The sequence below is a fragment of the Malaclemys terrapin genome, chromosome 14 (genome assembly GCF_027887155.1).
Source record: "Malaclemys terrapin pileata isolate rMalTer1 chromosome 14, rMalTer1.hap1, whole genome shotgun sequence".
NCBI classification, from domain to species: domain Eukaryota; kingdom Metazoa; phylum Chordata; order Testudines; family Emydidae; genus Malaclemys; species Malaclemys terrapin.
The window spans coordinates 20,376,858-20,391,028 of NC_071518.1; the positions used below are offsets into that span (position 1 = coordinate 20,376,858).

Genomic DNA, 14,171 nt, shown 5'->3' on the forward strand with positions numbered 1-14,171 from the left:
ATGTTATACAGTAGAAACTTATAACTTTACATACAATATCGATACACATGTTTAACCAGGACAGTAATATGCAGCAGATTGAGTTTTTAAATTATATCTCACAAGGCATACTTTGTACAAAATTTATCATAGTCTTATAAAAGGGGTGAACTTAATGGTGTAGACTGCCACACTTGCCCAGCACCCAGCCTTGTTCCAGTCTTGTTCCAGTGTTGCTGCTGCCTGGGAACCCATGCTGCTCCTGCCTTTCCTGACTCCAGCTAATCTGGTTCTGACCCTCAGCCCTAGTTCTGTCTCAACTCTTGGCTCTGGCATTTGGACTCTGACTTTGGTTCTGACCTCCAGCTCCTATTCCTGGCTCTGACTCTACTTTGATCTTGTGTTGTGGCATTTGGACTCCAATCACTAGGCCTGGCCGCCTGCGACCTCTTCCCGATAGGCAGCAGCTTCTGAGCAGTCATCGTATAAAAGTACTCCCATTGTGTCTTCAACTTGTGAAGTCAAAATAAATGCTTCTAAAAAGCCATCCCCCTTGTCTGGTAAAATCACAAGGGTTTAGAGGAGAAAGGAGTACCAAGTCCACACAAAAATTAGATCTCACTCTCCTTCACCAGGTCCTTCCTCAGGGAGCCATAAATCCTCTTGAACCTCAGGGGAAAAGGGTAGCACAAGACGCCAGAAGGGTCCCTTTGACCCCGGTAAGGCACTAGTCACTGTGCCTCAAGACCAGCTCCCTTGATACCACTTACATGCCCCATATCATCCTCCAAGTCCTGAGGTCCCTGGTACCATGTCTCTCATACGGACGCCATCTACTCACCTGTCTTTGTGTTTGGTACAACATATTTGGTACCAAAATTGTATATAGCCTCAAAAGACTCACTGGTCTTTTTGGTACTGGGATCCCCACTGTTGCAGTACTGAAGCTTCCTCCTTTGGCATTGACTGTTGCTACAGTATGGGAAATGAGGACATCAATGGTACAGACCAGAGCACCATCTGAAAGTGCTTTCAGCACACCAGGTGATACAGCCTCTCCTCATAGGGAGGACTATTCATTCTCCTCAGGTACTGAGGGCATTAGAGAGTCTTCACTGGTTTGTTCCCTGAAATCCAGATATTCAGGCCAATTTACACCTGAGAGGGAATGAAGGGATGAGTTTTATTACTCTAGGCATTGAAGCTCAAAGAGGCTCAAAGTAGTCCTTGGTATCGTAGCTCTTGGCCATCTACCCTTTATGCCTATCAGCAGCCTTGGACTTATTGGGCTCTCTGGAGGATTCACTAATCTAGAAGACCAGTGTCTGCTTCTCAAATCAGGACTAGTTCCCTTTCTCCACTGCACAAGGCGGCTTTACAACCAGCTCAGTCTGCTCCTCCGTCAACTGAACAGGCTGATGGCTCAGATGAAGAGAGTCTCAGTCAGAGGACCATCTTTCACCAGCCCATATGTCCCCATCATTTCTGGATGAGGCTGTACTTGTTGAGTTATCTGTGTCAATGAGTATAGCCTCAACAGTTTATGACAAGATGTTACAAGACTTGTTACTCAGAATGGCTAACATGCTGGAGCTTCCAGTTGAGGTAGTTCAGGAAAAAATAAATCACACAAGCGCCTGCTCATCTTGCACACCTTGGTACCTGGACATCTTGCAATACCCATCAGTTAGGGACTTTCAGAGCCAGCTAAATTGCTCTAGCAGACACCTGCCCCTCTGGTACCAATATTGATGAGAGCAGACCATCACTACCAGGTTTCTTCCTAGGGCTTTGGGCATATCCCACACCAGGTTCAGTGGTGGTTATGGCATCAAATGAGAGATCACATTAAAACAACACCAAAAGACAAGGAAAGCCCCCCAAAACAATTTTTTTTGATGGAAAAATTACTTCACATCATGCCTCCAAATGAAAATCACCAACTACCAAGATCTTTTGGTTAAATATGATTAACTGAAGTCCACCTGCCCTGGACCAGGCAGGGAGCTTGGGGGTCAGGGACACGGGCTCTCATCCCCGCTGCAACCTGGGCAGGTGGAGGGTCTGCCACAGCTCCTACAACTGCTCGGGCTGCCCAGCCGGGCTCCACGCTGGCCTGGTCGGGGAGTGGAGCCTCCGGGGGAAGCGGAGAAGGGGGTGGGGGTCCGTCCTAGTGAAAAGTGGGAGGGCCCTGCCTCCCTACCCCCCTCCCCCTGGTTCCAGCACCACTGTTCCAGACTTTCCCACATACACCTTCCCTTTCACATTTCAGGGACTCCTCTCACAGGAGATTGCTGCATCAAGAGGTGCAGTCATTTCTAAATGTCGGAGCTGTGGAAGAAGTACCTCAGGAACTCAAGGGGAAGGGACGTTATTCTCATTTCCTTCTGATTCCCCCCCAAAAAGGTGTCCAGCACCCTATTCTGGTTCTGAGACAACTGAACACTTGCACCCACAATTTCAAGTTAAGGATGGTAACTCTGGCCTCAGTAATTATAACTCTAGTTCCAAATGACTCGTATGCAAATTTTGATCTCTAGGATTCTTATATTCATATATATAAGAAACTACCAGAACCGGGCAAATTAGTTGAAAAAATAGTAAAGAATAAAATTGTCAGACACATAGAAGAACATAAATTGTTGGGCAAAAGTCAACATGGTTTCTGTAAAGGGAAATCATGTCTTACTAATCTATTAGAGTTCTTTGAAGGGGTCAACAAACAAGTGGACATAATGTACTTAGATTTCCAGAAAGTCTTTGACAAGGTCCCTCACCAAAGGTTCTTACGTAAATTAAGTTGTCATGGGATAAGAGGGAAGATCTTTTCATGGATTGAGAACTGGTTAAAAGACAGGGAACAAAGGGTAGGAATGAATGGTAAATTTTCAGAATGGAAAGGGGTAACTAGTGGTGTTCCCCAATCATAGCACCAATCCTGTTCAATTTATTCATAAATGATCTGGAGAAAGGGGTTAACAGTGAGGTGGCAAAGTTTGCAGATGATACTAAACTGCTCAAGATAGTTAAGACCAAAGCGGAGTGTGAAGAACTTCAAAAAGACCTCACAAAAACGAAGTGACTAGGCAACAAAATGGCAAATGAAATTTAATGTGGATAAATGTAAAGTAATGCACATTGGGAAGAATAACCCCAACGATACATACAATATGATGGGGGCTAATGTAGCAACAACTAATCAGGAATGAGATCTTGGAGTCATCGTGGATAGTTCTCTGAAGACATCCATGCAGTGTGCAGTGGCAGTCAAAAAAGCAAACAGGATGTTAGGAATCATTCAAAAAGGGATAGAGAATAAGACGGAGAATATCTTATTGCCCTTATATAAATCCATGGTACGCCCACATTTTGAATATTGCGTACAGATATGGTCTCCTCATCTCAAAAATGATATACTGGCATTAGGAAAGGTTCAGAGAAGGGCAACTAAAATGATTAGAGGTTTGGAACGGGTCCCATATGAGGAGAGATTAAAGAGGCTAGGACTTTTCACCTTGGAAAAGAGGAGACTAAGGGGGGATATGATAGAGGTATATAAAATCATGAGTGGTGTGGAGAAAGTGAATAAGAAAAAGTTATTTACTTGTTCCCATAATATAAGAACTAGAGGCCACCAAATGAAATGAATGGGCAACAGGTTTAAAACAAATAAAAGGAAGTTGTTCTTCACACAGCGCACAGTCAACCTGTGGAATTCCTTGCCTGAGGAGGTTGTGAAGGCTAGGACTATAACAGGGTTTAAAAGAGAACTAGATAAATTCATGGAGGTTAAGTCCATTAATGGCTATTAGCCAGGATGGGTAAGGAATGGTGTCCCTAGCCTCTGTTTGTCTGAGGGTGGAGATGGATAAAAGGAGAGAGAGATCACTTGATCATTACCTGTTAGGTTCACTCCCTCTGGGGCATCTGGCATTGGTCACTGTCAGCAGACATGATACTGGGCTGGATGGACCTTTGGTCTGACCCAGTATGGCCGTTCTTATGTTCTTAATTCTGGCCACAGAAGATATGACATCTCAGGTGGGCAGTGCCTAGTATCAGGATGCTATTATTCAGCCTAGCAACAGCACCCACAGTAGTCATGAAATGCTTAGTCCAGGAGACAAGGAGTACAGGTGTTTTCATGTATGCATGACTGTCTCATTTTTGGAAGATTGCATAGAAAGTAACAGACTCCATTCAGTGTACTCTGCATCTTTTTGCCTCTTTTGGCCTAAAATTGAACAGAGAAAAGTCAATACTGACTCCAGCTCAAAAGGATAGACTCTATAGAACAATGAGACTCCATGTTGCCACAAGAAAGATTTGAAGTCCTACTACACCTATCTGCCCACTTACACACTCACTCTAGGATATTGTCAAGAAATTGTCTCAGTCTGAGAGCTTACATGGCCTCTTGTACCTATGTAACTCAGCATTCCAGACTTCAATCTCATTGCATGTAAGGGTAGTTAAAGTCTGTGTATTGGCCAAGCACACTTGGATATGTTAGTATGTGTTCCATCAGAAGGCCCATAATCGTTAAATTAGTGGAAGGATCCTCTGAAAGTCTGTGAGTTCAAAGATGTTAGTGATAATGTCTCCACACTAGGATGAGGAACCCATTTGGACAATCTTCAAACACAGTATACTTGGACTTCTGGGGAAACATAACTCCACATAAGTATCTTTGAGCTAAAAGCCATTTATCGGGCATGCACAGCTTTCTTCCTGCTTCTGAAAGGACTGATAATTCAAATCATGATGGACACTATTAAAGCCATGTTTTATATAACAAGCAAAGGGGAGCAGGATCCACTCCTCTATGTCAGGAGGCTATATATATATATATAGAACTTTTGTATCCACCATGAAATTACTCTGATAGCAGTACATTTGTCAGGATTACAGAACTTTATGACAGATCACCTCAGAATACAATTTTCAAGTGACCACAAGTGGTCAGTAACAGCATAATCCAAGACCTATTTCTAAAGTGGGGTTATTACACCATATACCTCTTTGCCACCAAAGAAAATGAGAAATATCAAAAGCTCTGCTCCAGAGAGGACATAATTAGGGATTCTTATCTGATGCATTCATGATAACATGGTCCCTGGGCTTTGTCACAGTTTCAGGGCAACTGTACCTGTAATTCCCCCTTTTGATCCACCAAGGGCACATATTTTAGATTTTTGGCTCTCAGACATTGTCTCTCATGGGCAGAGACTTGTGTCTCACTCCTTCCTGACCACGAGTTTTAAGGCTGCACAGATCCATGCCTTGCACTGTGATAGCCCGAGCAAGCAGACTGCCTAAAAAGCCAGCACCTGTGCTTTGCTTTCTCTCTGAGGTAGCTCTGACCAGTGTATTGCCTGCAGTTGTAAGTTACCATACAGCTCCTTCTAAGCAAACACATTTATTCTTAAGGTAAATGCATTACAGAGAAAATATGTTGAAAACAGTAAAATAACCTACAAGCATGCTAAAAAGCTTACCTGATCATCCCTACCTCAAGCTCTGGTAGGTGCCAGTCCTTCAAAACCTACAGCTGGGTTTTCCAATGGTTATAGGTTCATCTATATTAGAATCAGAGCAACTGGGCTGATCAGCCGTTTCTTTATATAGCTCAGGTCTTTGATCTTGGCCTTTTATATTAGGTAATCACCAGACAATGGCGCTCTATTCAGGGCATAGTACAGAAGGCTGGGTTTTTGCATAACCGTAGTTGGGGAATTTGCTTTAACTGTTCCCTAGGGATTCCTCAGGAAATCCACATAATTGTCCAAAAAGTTCATACTTGTGTGGCGCATTTTCAGTATATTCTTTTGAACTCTCAGGTTCTACATCTGTTCACATCTCCCCCTTCAAGAGGTTACGTACAATCCTGTCCCACAATAATACATAAACTTAATACAATAAGGTCTTTCAAGAAATTGCCATAATTGTCAGAGGTCTGATGTACACTTATTCTCCTGTTCCATTAATCCTGAGTGTTCTCAGAAAGCCTAGGCAGGACTCAGCCAAAATGATCATGGTAGCTCCAGCATGGCTGAGACAGTTCTGGTACTGGGATCTAAACAATCTCTCCATCCAAATTCTGATACAGTTGCCTCTCCAGGCAGACATAATATTGCAGAGATGCAGTCAAATCTTCCATCCCATTCTACGCACTCTGAACCTCACAGTATGGATGCTGTCTGGCTGACCTCCGTGGAAAGATACTGTTCATCTGAAGTACAAAGCATCCTAATCCATAACAGAAGACTCAACGAGGTGTGCTTATGCAGCTAAATGGAAGAAATTCACTGCCCAGGTGCAATAACGGCAGTATCCCTATACCCATCACAGATACCAAACATACTGGACTACCTTCTCTCTTTAAAGAACTCTGGACTGTCAGTGAATTCCCTGAGGATCACCTAGCAGCTATCTCACTAGCAGCAGTTTTCCACTCTCCAATTCAGGGGTATTTCATATTTTCACACCCTACGCTATCTAGATTTTTGAAAGGCTTTTTGTGGTATGTCCCCTAGTCATTGAGGCTCACCCTCCTTGGGATCTAAATATTGTACTAATGGGGTTAATAGGCTCACCTGTAGAGCCATTGGCAACATGTTCCCTGTTTTATCTTTCCATTAAAACAGCTTTCTAGTAGTAGTAAACTTGACCAGAAGGGTAGAGGAGATACAGGCAGTCATGGCAGGACCCCTGTGTGATTGGTTACCCCCCACTCTGGGGTGCCACGTGATGTACTGGAGTCCGAGTGAGCCCACCCATTCCACGAGCCTGGGCTCCCTCACCCTCTCCTGCTGTGCCAGGCCCTCAAGCCTCCTCTAGCACACACAGGTAGGGACACACCCTTCAAACCCAAAATTGTATCGTCTTGTGCTGCACATAAAGCTGTACAGCATAAGCTCATGAAATTCGCTCTCTCCCTCAATGTGGAAGAAGATATGCACAGCTTTTTGCCCCCCCACCACCCCCACTATGAATCCCACAAACTGGGTTTTAGCATAAACAAAGCAAGTTTATTAACTACAAAGGTAGATTTTGAGTGATTATAAAGATTAGCAAACAGATCAAAGCAGATTACTGAGCAAATAAAACAAATGTGAAACCTAAGCTCAATACATTAAATAAACTGGTTACAAGTAGTAATTTCTCACCCTAAGTGTTGTTTTAGGTATTTCTTTCACAGGCCAGACACCTTTTTCAGCCTGGGCTCAACTCTTCTCTCTCTCTCCCCCCTTGCCCCTCCTTGTTTTTTTTAGATGTTCTCAGCAGTCATCCTGGGCAGGGATTCAGTGAAGAATGAGTTCTGATTAACTCACTTCCCTGCCTTAAATAGTATTTACATATGGTGGGAATCCTTTGTTTCCCAGTTTGGTCCCCACCCTCTATTAGTGGAAAAATACTAGTAGGCCAAGATGGGGTCCAGTACCAGGTGACATGAGCACATGACCCTGCAGTGTCAAAGCAGCATCCCAGGAAGCTTCTCAGGAAGGTGGGAGATTAGCATCTTCAAAGTCCTATTGTTCTCCCTAATGGGCCTTTGAGTAACCAGCCAGACTGATTGCATTTTGTCTGGTGGACATTCCCCAGGTGCAAATATTTTTGTAATTGATACATAGTCCATATTCCTAACTTCAGATACAGAAATTATACATGTAGAAAATAGGATAATCATATTCAGTAAATCGTAACCTTTCCAGTGATACTTCACATGACCAATCTTGCATAGAACACATCTTAGTTAGGCCATATATTATATCATCTCTGTGAATAATATGGGGTGTAGGATCATACCCCATATACAATTTTTCATAAAGAGAGGGTATCATTGAAACACCAATTGCAGTGATCCCTGATCGTAACTTACATCTAGTCATCCATCTACCTATTCTTCCCCTAAAACTACATTCAAATAAAAGGCAAGGTGTAGCTTTTCACCCTAGATGGTCTTAGAGCCCTTGCTTTCTATATAGATAGAACTAAGTCACTGAGCATATTCCCCAGATTATTCATAGTTTATGGATCCTGGGCTAAAAGACAGGTATTTCAACACAGTTTCTGACTGGTTTTCTGCTTGTATCTAGCTGTATTATGTATTAGCAAGATAGACCCATCTAGGAGACTGACAGCTCACCCTACTGGGGCACAATAGAGTGAGCACTACTACTGGAGCACTGTGTTGTTCCTGTAAGAAAAGTTCCCATATTGGAGATAGATAGGGCAGCTATTTGCGGAGCAGTACATGTATTCACCCAGCATTATCCTGTAGTGGAGGTGTCAAGGTCCGATGCTAATTTTAGTGGAGCTGTCCTACAACTGCTATTTAGGTAGACTCCTAGCACTCACCTCCAGTGATCTAGGTCACTGCTTCTGAGTTACCAACTGTGGAATATATATGGACAAGCATTGAAAGAAAAGGAAATGTTTACCTACCTGTAGCAGCTGTGGTTCTTTAACATGTATTGTCCATGTATATTCCACGACCCATCTCTCTTCCCCGCTGGTATGAAGCCTGATAACACCTTGATTCTGTATTGTCGAAGGAACTGAGGGGCTGTTGGGATTGCCCCTCCCTTTATGTGCTTGGTAGGAGGCACGAGGACTCTCAGGTCAGCCCCCAAAAGACTGCTGGCCAAAAGAATCCAAACTCGAGTGCATTGGGTGCATGCGCACCCACGAGTGAAATATATATGGACAACAAATCCAGAAGGAACATAGCTACTGTAAGGTAAGTACCTGTTATTCCTGCAGAATCTACAGGCAGTCTCTTGATCCAGCCCTATTCTGCTTTGCTTGACAGGATCACAGCACGACTTAGTGAGGCTCTTGTACCTTCACCAGCACTTTGTTGAGTAAGGGAAACAAATTCAGAGTTTTTAGCTTCCTTCTCTTCCCTGTATAGGAGTTCTCCACTCAGAGTACAGTGAAACCAATTTATAATAGCCACCAGAGGACTCTAGATGTCTGCCATATGACAAAAAACCCAACTGTATGCCTTGACACTACACTTTCATTTATACACTTTTAAGTATTATACTGATACTTAAATGATCAAATAAACCATTATTCGCTGTCAACAATTAAAAAGTTTAACATATTTAATCTTCCTTCTCATCTGAAAAATATCCCTAGCTTGAAAGCAGTTTCCATTTCTGATTGCCTTAGCAAATTGACTATAATGCAATTTACACAGTTGGAAAGATCTATGGGTGGCCAGAAATGAGTGAAACAGCTGGCTACTTACTACTTCGTGAGTTATGAAGGAGGTGGGAACTCTCACAGATTTTGCCAGTAAATAGTATTTTACCAGGTGACTGTGGATAGAAACTGGCCTTTAGCATTGCTTTCTTTGTAATTTAAGTACTCAGATACTACAGTGTGGTCGCTATATAATTATCTAGGTGGACAGGTTGTATATAATGAAATGTTTGTTTATAATTAGATACAAATTACTTACACTACCACAGATCAAAGTAATTTAGGTCCTAATCCTCATAGAAGCTGAGTGCTCTCAACTCCTTTGAAGTCAGTGGGCCAACAGACACTGTTGTCTAGAAAATTCTAAGTTTTGAGTCCAAGGCATGTGCATCATGCACAGAGTGTATTCATGTAGGCAGTAATCTCAAAGGACTGTAGCCACTATTGTAAGTAACCATTGTTTCTCTCCTCCTTTTCTTAAAAAAAACAAACAAAAAAACACCCCCCCCCTTTCTTTTATCAATCAAGTAGTGAGGAGAAATGTGTAAGTGGCTATACCTCAGCCTAACTAGTCAAGCACTGCTAATACTTAGTTTTACAAATAGGTAAACTGATGCACAGAGATATTAAACTGACTTGCAGCAGGGGTAATGGAGGCAGTGACAGAGTCTGTCTCTATCTAAAAGACCACACTCCTCCCTTATACTTATGGTTTCTTTTGTCATCCGTTTAATGAGACAAAATATTCATTACATAAAAAGAGACTAAGGGCTACAAAATTGTAATGATAAAACTTGGATCTTAAATGTTTGATAAATAATGTAATTTTTGTGTTGATGGTGAGGTTGTTAAAATAGAAAAGGATAACTGTTACAGCAAATTATCTCACATTATTTTGTTTATTTGCTAGGAGCAAAAACTGGCAGTTGAAAATCCACTAAGCGAAAAGCCTCCACCATCCCCAGGTACTATTCTTGTTTTTGACATAATCCCTAAAGTGAAAGGTTTAGAATAAAGTACATTAAGACATTTTTTCTGCTTTTACACAAAAAGCAAAAGTTACATATTTGAGGTATAAGAGATAGAAAATGTTGAATACTCAGTGATATGTACAAAAGCAGTAACTCCAGGCTTTTCATCACATGAATTATTTATATTTGTTTTTATTTTCCAAATGTGAATAACGTGAATGAATTTTGGCTGAATATGATTAATTTAGTTAATGATCATAGGCACTGAAGAGGATTTATTTTCATAGCATGTCTGCTAATAAATTAAAGATTATTGTTGTAGCCATGTTGGTCCCAGGTAGGAGAAAGACAAGGTGGGTGACGTAATACTTCTTTTTGGACAAACTTCTGTTGGTGAGAGAGACAAATTTTCGAGCTACACAGAGCTTTTCACAAAGTGATCACTCTATATCTGACCTATCAGTCCTCATCCCCAAAGGAAACCTGTACAGTACTTTCAAAAGATGAGATTTGGAGCTTGAATTCAAAGCTTTGCTAGACACTAAAAATCATGGTATTAATAAAGACACTGGATTTATGGTTTATTACAATAATCTGTAACCCACTAACCCCTCTTTTTGGCCTATGACTCCAAAGGTGTTAACAGGCTACTTCACCTTGAATGATGTCTTAGATTATGCATCTGAAGAAGTGGGCTGTAGCCCACGAAAGCTTATGCTCTAATAAATTTGTTAGTCTGTAAGGTGCCACAAGTACTCCTGTTCTTTTTGCGGATACAGACTAACACGGCTGCTACTCTGAAACCTTAGATTATGTGTTAACTACTTATGCTAAACTATCTATTTGATCTTGTATGTAGGTGTGACACTCTTAATACCTTTCTCAAACCTAAAGAAAAGCTCTGTGTAGCTCAAAAGCTTGGCTCTCTCACCAGCAGAAGTTGGTCCAATAAAAGATATTACCTCACCCCCCTTGTCGCTCTAATAAATTAAAGAGTCATCATAGGTGTCAGGTATAAAGCATGATATTTGCCAGACTTCCCAGTGGGAGGTCAGGTACAGAATTAGCCGTTAACAGAATATAAAGCCAATAGTGAAAGGCGAAAGGAACTTGGAATTAAAGAAATTCATAATACCTAAGCATCATTATTTACCTCATGAGTCTTGGAAATCTTCATCTTTGTGACATGCTCTAGGAGATCGGAATGAAAGTCAATATTGTAACATTTATCTTTCCCCTTCTCCCCAGTCACTTAAGTTTTGTGTACACTTGAGAATTTTCCCAGTGCTACTTGCACCAATGTGACTGAAGTGGTGTCAATTGCAGTGATGCAGCACATCCACACGTGGCATTGCCTTCAGCTATTGCTGAGTCTATGGATTGTTGCATCTAACCAGCAATTCCAGGCACAGCTCCATGGATCTTCTAAAGAGATGTATAATGTCTATGGTATATTTACGCATGTTCAAATTTATGATTTTTCTTTTGTTTCCTTTGAAAGGTTTTTCCTGTATAAAAAGCTGCTGTGCCCTCACACTTGCATATGCCATATGAGAAGGTTAACAACTCCCAACACACCCAATACCAGATAAACTGGCCGTAGTATAGACAAGTCTCTTGTGTTTCATTATAGCAGTGGTCACCAACCCATAGATCGCGATTGACTGGTCGATCCTGGAGACTCTCCCAGTCGATGACAATAGGGTTACCATATTTGAACATTGAAAAAAGAGGACACTCCACGGGGCCCCGGCCCCGCCCCAACTCCGCCCCTTCCCCTCCCCCGCCCCACCCCTTTCCCCGCCCCTGGCCCCGCCCAACTCCGCCCCTTCCCTGCCCCCATTCCAACCCCTTCCCCAAAGTCTCCGCCCCTTCCCCTGAGCACCCCACATTCCCCCTCCTCCCTCCCAGCCACACGAAACAACTGCACCAATTCTAAAGTCAGGCACTCCACTAGTATAGACTCCCATGACTTTAATGAAGCTGCTCAGTGGAGGATCTGCCCCAGCGCTCCGTTTTTGGGAGCGGTCAGGACACGCAGCTCACACTGTTCTGTTTCCCAGCTCCCCAGATGCCTTGGAGCACCCAGTTCTCCTCCCTGCCGGGTAAAATCCCGGACATTTTGAGCTATTTAATTCTTTAATTCTAAAACGTAATTCTTTATATGTAGTGAGTCCTTTCCTTTCACCAGTTCTTCAGTTTTCTTTCTCCTCATGTGCCCACGCATACTTCTCTGCAGATCGCATTTTTCTCAGCAGTGGTTGATTGCTCTTTAAGAAGGCATGAAAGTCTTTACAAGAAGTTTGTCTGAAGTTGTACTGTACAAGTAGAATTCCTTTCAACGACTCAACATTCAAGTTGGTCCTTTCCTTTGTCCACTGGCTTTGCATCAGTGAAAAAATTCGCTCTACATTTGCATTGTGAGAAGGAATAGCAAAGAAAAACTGTGCAATCTTTAACAGTTCTGAATGACACTCAATGTTTTTGGATTTCTCAAAATATTTGGTCCACTTCTGGTGTGCTAGCAAATTACTGAACTCTTCATCACTGTTGCAACTTTCTGTAAACTTCTTCAGGTTGCTGAACTGATCAAAACACTTCACGTCATCAATTTGCATCCCCTTATCGGTCAGGTACTTGATACAAGGTTCCACATCACTCCAATTCGGTGTCTCACTCAGGGTAATCCACCTGAAACAAGAGAAGTCTTCAAGGGGTCTAAGCCACATCTCCAAATATTCTAAGCATCTGCTGTACATATTATTCACTTCAGCACAGAATTTGTCACACTCTTCATCAATTCCTTCCATGCGCTTTTGTGCCAGTAGTCCCTTAACTTTCAGGGACATAAAGTTGTGAGTCTTGCGTTCAAGAAGGATAGTCTGAACCGAGTTCAAACTGTTCAGCACTTCCACAACAGAATTGCTTTCCCTTTCGATTTCTTGGATGTAAGTTTGGAATACACTCATGAGTGAATGCATGTGCCAGAGGTAAATCTCACTTAATTCATACTCAAAAAATGTCTTAAGCACTATGGGTGGTTTGTCCTGTGACAGAAAGAATGACTTCAAGGCTGGAAACATCTGTATCAGCCTTGTAATGCCCGGAAATAATGACAGCCATCGTGTCTTGCTATGAGAAAGCAGCTTTCTGTATTCAACATCAACAAACTCACAGTACTCCTTCAGTCGCTCAGTTCGGACAGTGTAGATATGAAAGTACTGGTAAATTTTAAAAATAATGTTCTCAATGTCAATGTTCATTCTTTCTGCTGCATGGTGAACACAGTTGTTCAAAATGTGTGCTGGGCAACCCACACCAATTAATGTTCTCTTCTGCAACAACTTCTTTAAGTTTGCAAACACGTTCTTTCCATCTTCATCACGCCGGAGTCCTCCAAACATTGTATTGCAGTTGTCACCTGTAAATGCAATACACTTCTCGAACAAACCATTTTTTTCAAGCGTTTCTTTTACGTAATGAGCAATTGTGTCGGCAGTCTCATTAGGTGTGTTCTGGACCTCAATCAAACTTGACTGCAAACCGCCATTCTTCCAGTTGAAATACTGAATAATTACTGGAAATATTTTCACTGAACCGTGATTGCTTCCATCTGTAGCAACTCCACAGTAAGCTATGTCATTTTCTTCAAATGTTTTCAGAACAACATCAACAGAATGTGGTGCAAGCACGGAGATAACAATTGCTTCTGTCTTGGTTCTAGCACTTGAAAATTTCCGTGCCACTTCAGAATCAGGGAATGTCTTCTTCAACAAGACAGATGTGCAATCCATTGACTTAAAGCTATTATGATGCTTAACAGTGTGAAATGCAAACGCATCCTCTGCTGCAGTAACAGCATCCTCTGATTCGCTGCCTGGTTTTACAAAATAATCTGTCAATTTTGTTGATGAGCTCTCTCCTTGAACTGCTTTTTTGTGCTTGTCTGAGTCCACATGAGTTTGTAAATCATTAGCACCTTTATTTTTCACAGAGATGTAAGTACCA

At 42.0% G+C, this 14,171-nt stretch overlaps 1 protein-coding gene across 3 annotated transcripts in view; it reads left to right on the forward strand.

Moving 5' to 3' along the window:
* CEP89 (centrosomal protein 89) overlaps window positions 1–14,171 on the forward strand; it is a 125,619-nt gene that overhangs the window by 23,771 nt on the left and 87,677 nt on the right. For all 3 annotated transcript variants that reach the window (XM_054048649.1, XM_054048648.1, XM_054048647.1), the window contains exon 7: window positions 10,103–10,157. In XM_054048649.1, the coding sequence (XP_053904624.1) occupies window positions 10,103–10,157 (55 nt within the window). The remainder of the gene's footprint in view (window positions 1–10,102; window positions 10,158–14,171) is intronic.